The following is an 8,458-nucleotide window of genomic DNA, read 5'->3' as shown; positions in this document are numbered from 1 at the left end:
TAAGTCACCACAAATATGCAGTTGAAATAAAGCCCCATTATAAGAGCGTACGCGCGCAATCGGTCTCAGCCCCCGCAGTGAAATTACGTTGATCGCCGAGTGCCAAGAACGTTGGTCGGTTAATTATAGCTTCGGCGTGCGCTCGACCTTTCTGTGTAACGCGCCTTGCTGGCTTAAATTGAGCGCTTGCGCTGTGTGCCTTGTTCGGACTGCGTTCAGCGTAATTGGGAGGAAACGTAGATGTCACCGCTTGGAGTGTCCATATAATCGCTATCGCAATACAATATTTGGTTGTGCGTGCAAAAAAAAAAAAACAATAACAATATGAGACACGCCTTAGCGCGGAAATAATTTTGACCACTCAGGGTTAATCACGTGCACATAAATCTAGGCACATTAATTGGCGATTGCAGCTGGCTTCTGCGGGTGGGTTGCGCTACATCTTGCTAGCTGCGTCTAGCTGTGCATTTCGCCGTCGTGATATTGACATGTGTACTTTATCGTTTCCCTTTTTCGGGTGACCGCTTTTCGCCGTCTAACAAATGTTATCGCTCAGCGCGGGACGCGCCCGCGCGTATCGGAAGTTTCTCGAATGTTATAAATCAATGGGGGTTAATCTTGCTGTCCGTTGTCACCGAACCTTATGTAATCTGATTTCATGTATGTGCAACGGGAATGGTGTAGAACGAAGACACGCGGGCACTTGCGATTTCTCTGGAACATTTTTGATGTATAAAAGCCGACGCGCTTGACCCGCTGATCTGGTTTTCGCCGATCGCCGACTGTGTTCGCCGCTGTCGCCGTTCTTTCAGTGTAGCCTGTTTTTGAGAGTGCAAGTTCGCCCAATAAAGGGCTGATTTCGTCATTCCCAGTTTTGCTACTTAATTTCTTCACCGTCAGTACTCCGTGACTGGGAAACCGCATTGAAACTGGCTGCTTTGGCGACTCAGTGGTGAGTGAGCTTTGAAACTGGCTCACAAAATGATAAACGTGCCTATATAACCCGCAAATTTCCGAGTATAATCCGTTTCCAGCACATGATGATCTTTTGCAGATACATTCCACTTCTACGTAAGAAAAAAAGAAATTTTAGCATTTGAGAAAGTAGGCTCCAGCATCCACTTTGACCCTCGAACATCTTGAGCCGTCATTTCTAAATCAGTAAAAAAATCATACATCAGCGCAAGAACATTCTTTTCTCGCCTCATCCAAGCCGCGGCAACAGTACCAGAGCGCCCGAACCCCTCCCCCGACGCCTCGATTGCGAGCGCCGCGGAGGAGGAGTCGGCCACGCCCACCTCTGAAATTACGCTTTCCCCGTGCGATTGGAACGGCCGGAGGAGAACGTGAGGAAAACCAGCCGGCGCACGCAAATCACGGAGGCCATGTGTCAACGTTTGTGTAGCCGCCGCACTGCCCCCTTCTAGTACACTGTAGTTCTGTGTTTCGCGGTATACAACTCGTCACGATTGTTTGTGCGCAATCGGTGCGCTGTGGCCGCTGGCCGTATTAGAGAGCTTTAAAATAGGGGCCCCAATAGTTTGGGGCCCCAAAGAGCTTTTGCGGGTGTTAGCGTTGGGGCACGAAGGAGTGAAGAGTTTTAGAATAGGGTTTTATGCACAGAGTTTTAGAATAGGGGCCCCAAACGTTTTGGGGCCCCAAAGAAATAGCGTCGAAGCCACTGCGCATGCGCGAGACTCAAACTGCGTTTGGGTTTTGCGTTGGGAACGCTATTTCACCGATTTAGCGGGAGCCCAAATAGCGGTCCCAAAAGCTTTGGGTCAACAAACATGGCGGCACCCATCGAAGCGAAGTTCGCAAGCTAGGAGGAGTGACTGCGGTTATCGCTTTCTCTCAACTAGCGTGTGTTATGAAGATTGGTTCATTAGACGCCGCTGATTCCGAATTCGAGTGTGGATTTTATGGCTCGTAGGCGTAACACGACTAAGCTTGGCTGGTGAAGGCACGTAAAGTTGGGTTTGTTGCTCAAAACTAAGCGCAACTAATTGTTTGCTGCTTGAAGAATAACCTCTAAATTGTAATTAAACGCGAATAGACGCAAGTCAATATTACTATTCCTATCATAAAATGGTACATTTTATTTAATTATTTCTAATAGCTTTTCTTAGACGTCGTCGTGGTGCTGTTAGCGCAAGACGCTATCCGCAAACCCAAAGCCCTATTCTAAAACCCTTCACTCCTGCGTGCCCCAACGCTAACACCCGCAAAGCTCTGTGGGGCCCCAAAATATTGGGTCCCCTATTCTAAAACTCTCTACTTTTACGTTTGCGGATAGTGTCTTGCGCTGACAGCGCCACTGCGGCGTCAAATAAAAGCTATTAGAAATAATTAAATAAAATAGACCATTTTATGATAGGAATAGTAATTTTGACTTGCGTGTATTCGCGTTTAATTACAATTTGGAGGTTATTCTGTAAGCAGCAAACAATTAGTTGAGCTTAGTTTTGAGCAAACCAACTTTACGTGCCTTCACCAGCCAAGCTTAGCCGGGTTAGGCCTACGAGCCATAATATTCACAAGCGAATTCGGAATCAGCGGCGTCTAATGAATCAATCTTCATAACACACGCTAGTTGAGAGAAAGCGATAACCGCAGTCACTTCTCTTAGCTTGCGAGCTTCACGTGTTACCACAAATCGAACCCAGTTTAGTGCCAGGTTAGAGCCGTCGCTTCGATGGGTGCCGCCATGTTTGCTGACGCAAAGTTTTTGGGGCCGCTATTTGGGCTCCCGCTAAATCGGTGAAATAGCGCTCCCAACGCAAAACCCAAACGCAGTTTGCGTCTCGCGCATGCGCAGTGGCGTCGACGCTATTTCTTTGGGGCCCCAAAACGTTTCGGGCCCCTATTCTAAAACTGTCTCGTTAACCTCGCTTGTTCGTTGAATTCGCGACATCACAGCGTGAGAGTTAAGACACGGCCACACTAGCGGAAAAGCGCAAGCCGAGGTAACAGCGACGTTATCTTGCCGTGGAGCGAATGTTTCCCATGCCCGTCTTTAATAAGCGACGCACTTTCGGTCATTAGGAAGTCTCTCTCACCCTCGCAGCGGTGCCAGCTATGAAAGAGTAATCTTCATGCATGCGCGACCCAGGTACCGCAGTTTTCATACGTATACTTCAATTGTGAGCACTGCAAGCTAGCATGATGACAATTACACGCTGTTACGCAAGTTTTCAGGGCAATTCATCATTTACTTGATCAAAGAGCTCTGCACAATCACAGATCTTCAGAGAAAGCTAGGAGAACCTAAATTTAAGAGGACATCTTTGTCTGCAGGAATATGCACAGATAAGAGAGACAAGTGTAAAAACAATTTTCCCAAAACAAACATTTATTTTTCTTGCTTGCCACCACAAGCAAAGGAAGACAGAATATGTTACACACCTGAAACGAGTTGTACCAAAGCCTCAAGCCTAGTCTTTAGCTCAGTGCAACTCCTGTGATCTGTGTTATCAAGAAAAATCACAAGACACTTGAGCACTTCCATCTGTCCTGGAAATGCACAGTACAGAGAAGCCAGTTTGAATCCCTCTGGGCGAACTTTGCACAACTCAAATTCTTCCAACAACGACGTCGACAAATTATATTCGGCTGCACTTGTCTCTGTCGCAGAGGTCCTCTTCATTTGTAGTCTAGTACACTCTAATTTGTAGTTCTGATCTCCAAACAAGCAAATTCTTCTCGGCTATGGCACGTCTATTGGTTATCTGTTCCAAGCAGGCAGTGGTAGGTGAAAGCACCAATGAGGAAATACCCTGTACAATATAGCTGCGCACTCGCTGATTCTAACTGATCACATACATCTATGAGTGTATCAGAAAGATACAGCAACAAATCCCTGCCTGGATCTACGAGTGCATTAGTGTCAGTTATCAATGTGCTGAACATAGACCAAAGACTTTGGAATGATCATGGAAAATCAAAACACTTAGCTTTGAAGTCAGCAGCTACATCTAGCTCATCGAAGTGCAGACAGCGACTAGATTAATGTCCACATTTACTTCTGCGAAGGTGCTCTCAGTCACTTTTCCAGAAAAGAGGAGCATGCGCAGGCCAGCAAACAGCTTGCAATCATACGTGTAGGCTGTTGACAGTGCCTTTGCAAAGTAAAGCTTCCAGTGTTATGGTCTGAACAGCGAAACAGCCATATGACCAGCCACATAAAAAATATATATGCTCCTTCGTGCCATGCAAGAGTACTATTCTTATAGACGTGCTCTCCATAATCAAGCAGCCCACTTAGCTCTGTAAAGCCAAGTGTGTAGCTAAGGGTTTCTAGCCATTGCTTTCATAGACTCTCAGTATGGAGGACAGGAAAGTGGTTGCAGTGTTCTTACAGCTTCCCCACAATAATTTGCAAGTGCTGTGTTCAGCCCCTTAATTATCTTAACCAATTTCATCTACGGCCTCAGAAAGGGCTTTATACAGCTGAAGGAAAGTTCGGAATGCCTGTTCCTTTCCAGCTTCTCAATGAAATTAACTGTTTGATCTCATTCATTGTCAGCCTCCAGTGCTGAATGAAAAGTACTTTCCATCTCTGCCAACAGGCCACTCTTTCTTGCTATGTAAGCGGCTGATCTGAGTGAGTTTGGGTCTCTTCAATTCATCAGCAACCGCTTTGTCGGTATGCCCGATGGCAAAGTAACATTTGGTGGCCTGCTCGAAGTTGCCAACTCCCACCACCCTCTCAGCCCACAATGCATATATCTTTTCAACTTCAAGATCATCCCCTGAAAGGTGCGCCCTAGCAATAGCGAGGCCTTCATGGTGCAGGCTGTTTTCGCAAAGGTCTAACACTTCTTCCACCTTGTGAGAGGCCAAGTAGTAAAGCACAGCACGGTGGTGTTCTTCTGCATTTGCTAGCTGGGCAGTGCACCGCTTGCACATTTCGAACCACACACGTCTAGACAGTGACATCACTTGGGCTACCAGGCCATCGGTGATCCGCTGTTGCTTCTCACAGGGCTGTAGCAAGGTCCCCCTTCCACCTCATCACTTGAAACGAGTAGTCGAGGTTGGGCTCCTGCTTTTCGTGTTGAATATCCTTGTCCAGAACGGACAGTGCACCACATGCATCAATGTACATGAGGTGACTGTGCTCAGAATAAACTCTACTAGGGCCTCCTTCATGCTTTGTCAATACGTCAGCTATAGGTATTGGGCATCGTCTGACCAGTTCTCTTTGGGTAAGTTCTCAAGGTGAGAAAAGCATGGGAAGTAGGACTTGGTGGCCTTTGACTTTTTTGATCCTCCTGCTGACGAAGCATTGCTTGAAGATTTTGCAGGCACTGTGCCAGCATTGCTCTTGCTCTGTGCACCAGTCGTCTCCACAGCAATTGTGCGTCCGCATCAGCAATTGCATCATTGACACACACTTGAGCACCATTGTTGGCTTGGTCATCAGCTTTGGCAACATCGTTTCTGGTTTTGTCATCTGCTTCGGCTTTCAAGACTTTCTGTGGTTTGAAACCTACATGATTTCGTATAGGACCCATACGATTTCATACAAAACCTATGTGTTTTCATACAGGACCAATATGAATTAATAAATGATTAATATAGGAACTAAATAGGACCCACACAGCTGAAATATGGGACTTATATGGCTGAGCGCAAACCCACAAAGGATCGTATGCCTGAATATAGGAGCCATATGCTTGGTGTATAGAACCGATATGCCTAACCAAAGGACCCATATAGGATCTATTTGGCTGAGTATGGGAGTAATATAGGACTCGCACAGGAGCTCTAGGACCGATGCTGTTCAGAGAGCTTCCAACATCTTACAATGTTGTCTGCCCCTCCACTAAAAAGAACGTCCGAGTCGACAGGGCTCCAGCAAACACTGAACACGCGCCTTGTGTGGCCTTGATACGTTGCAACAAGTTGGGCTTTGTCAATATCCCAAACCTGGACCGTTTGGTTGAATGAAGCAGATGCCAGCAAGTTATCTCGAAAAGGGCTCCATGCAAGTGACACAACTTTGCTATTCTGCCCCGAAAACTGCAGGGTCGGCTGAAGAACTTTGTAGACACTGAGGTTATGTTTTTCAAGTCGGCTCAAGTCAAAGACAGATATCTTTCCATCAGTGGATGAAAAAGCAAGCCAGTACATCAAGCGGCTGTTGCAGTCAGAAAATGGTGCCTTAGCAGGATGCCATGCAAGACATTCCGCACGCTTCCTTTGCACTTCAAGGCAAGCAACCTTCTTTAACAGTGGGCCTTCACAACTCTTGAAGAGCTCTACGATGCCATCGGAATAGGAAAGTGTCAAGATGCCAAGGTCCTGGTTGAAAGCTACACAGATACATTTGGGGTGCACCTTCTTTTGGGTTGGGCTAAATAAAATGCTCTCAATATCTGCAGCATCTTCGTCAAGCTTGGAAAGCCTGTGAATTTTCACCCTGCTACCATCACACGAGAGCAAACATGTCTCAGGAGATGCTCCTTCACTGAGAACAAGGTCCGCCCAGCAAACAGCGTAAGTTGTCCTCTTGTGAAAGGTTTTTGACACCGTGACCTGCCGCGTATTGACATCTGCCACACAGACTTTTCCTTCGTCAGTACCGAGTGCCAGGATAGCTTCCTTTCTGGGGTGCCAAGCAACTGTGCGGACCCCATCTTTCTTTCCAACAATGAGCACCTTGGCACAGTAGGGGTTTGCGACACACTCGGTCCGCCAAACCTTGACGCTTCCATCGCCTACACCAACAGCAAGTGTGGCGCAGGCAAAAGGCGAAAATGCAAGGGAGTAGATTAACCAACCGACGCATGAAATGCAGTACGCAGACTTCTTGGTCACTAGATCCCAAAAGACTATGTTTCGATCTTCCGATGCAGAAACAACATACATTTTTGTTCTTTTCTCGGCACCTCCAACGATGCACACATTGTACACTGATGCAGTGTGCCCTCCCGAGTCTGCATCATGGTCCAAGAAAGTGAACTCTTTCGCTGCATTAGGGTCATAAATACAGACATCTCCATTGATTGATGAGCTAACAATCTTTGCCACGCCGCCCGGAATCCAGCAGGCGGCTATCCATTTGTCCCGAATGTTTGTGCTTCTGCCCTTTTTGGATGACGGAACTCTGAGCGACGCCAGAAGTGTTTCTCCAGCCACGTCCCATATCTTCAGAGTGCGATCGAGCGCAGTCGAACACAGGCAGAGCGGGTGCTGCGAAGGGTCTTCCCCAGGGATAATGTTCCAAGATAACGATAGCACCATAAGGCTGTGTCCCTTAAGCTTGTAAAGGACATTGCTTGCCCTTTTAAGCCCTTGCACGACGACAGCGCCGCTGTAGTAACCAACTGCGACGACGTCTGGGTTGGTCGGATGACAGCGCAGAATTGTTATCTCTTTCTCCTGCAGTCTGCCGCCCGCTGGTGCGACGGCTCCGGTGATGAGGTTCCACTTGAGTAACCTGCTGGCTTTGCCGCTGAAGACCACGGACGTCGACAGCGTGCCTCTCCAGTCGGCGCAGCATGTGGAAGACTGCGATGACACCGTGTGCCTAACGGCTCGCGCTTTCACATCCCACACTTGTACCACGCCGTCGCTGGTGACGGTTAGCAACGCGGGCACCTCGTCAGGCTCGGCACGTTCGCTGCGACAGAACATGACAGAAGCAACTATTTCCGTACTTGGCGCTACCACCAGCAAATCTCTCAAGACGGGCGCGCCATTCCTGGCGTCGAGAACGACAACAGTGTCTTTGGCCGCGTAGCAGTAGAATCCGGAGTCGCAGCCCCCTGTTGCAAAGGGTTTGTACCAGTTCGGCGCTGGAGGCAGGCACAACATCGTCACCAGCCTGATCAATCCACCACTAGCTGGGTTATAAATTAAAGCACAGGAGCGAAGGCCGATTTCGTGATTCCTCCTCAAGTACTTAGGCCGCGGTCACAGAAAGAAGTTGTTCTCCATCCTGCGACGCTCGTGTAGGCTCATCTTGAAGTCACGTGAAGCGTAAGGGTACGCCCTCACTTACGGAAATAAGCGCGCCGCCTAATTCCGCAAGTGAGGGCGTACCTTAACGCAGCAGCCATGAATAAAGTATGGTTTTTCTCACTAGTCTGTGTCGCTCATTGTAGACACGCCGATGCCATTTGCAATAAGTTAATAAACAAACAGGTCGCACCTTGTGCAAAGCGGTGCAAAGCAAGCACAACACGACCGGGAAGCGACGGGGAATACTCGTCGTAAGCCAAGCAAACGAAAAAAAAAAATGTGCCGCGTACGTGCCGGATCACGTCGCTGAAGGTGGCGGCACACTAGTGTCCCTGTACATTATAGTGTTTAATGTACAGGAACACCAGCGGCGCAGAAACCCCGTCCTAGACGGACGAGTTGTGAACAGACGAACTTCACAATTCGACGTGGTGCGGGCGCAGGTAGGCGCGGGCGCTTAGTCACGCACAGACTCACACACACACGCAGG

At 48.2% G+C, this 8,458-nt stretch overlaps 1 protein-coding gene across 1 annotated transcript; it reads right to left on the bottom strand.

The window, feature by feature from the left end:
* Positions 1-4,978: 4,978 nt before the first annotated feature.
* Positions 4,979-7,821, bottom strand: LOC142570554 (gem-associated protein 5-like). The gene is made up of 2 exons (XM_075678928.1): positions 6,571-7,821; positions 4,979-5,065 (listed from the first exon to the last, which is right to left on the bottom strand). The coding sequence occupies exons 1-2, from the start codon at positions 7,819-7,821 to the stop codon at positions 4,979-4,981; spliced, it is 1,338 nt and encodes a 445-aa protein (XP_075535043.1).
* Between the last annotated feature and the right edge of the window lie 637 nt (positions 7,822-8,458).

The sequence above is a fragment of the Dermacentor variabilis genome, chromosome 2, assembly GCF_050947875.1.
Source record: "Dermacentor variabilis isolate Ectoservices chromosome 2, ASM5094787v1, whole genome shotgun sequence".
Taxonomy (NCBI): Eukaryota; Metazoa; Arthropoda; class Arachnida; order Ixodida; family Ixodidae; genus Dermacentor; species Dermacentor variabilis.
This window is presented reverse-complemented; position numbering and strand designations above follow the sequence as displayed.

Coding starts and splice junctions, on each gene's coding strand:
- LOC142570554 (XM_075678928.1), bottom strand. CDS start 7,821: ATGTTGTGCCTGCCTCCAGCGCCGAACTGGTACAAACCCTTTGCAACA. Junction 5,066..6,570: donor TCGGTACTGACGAAGGAAAA/GTCTGTGTGGCA, acceptor GTTCTGGACAAG/GATATTCAACACGAAAAGCA.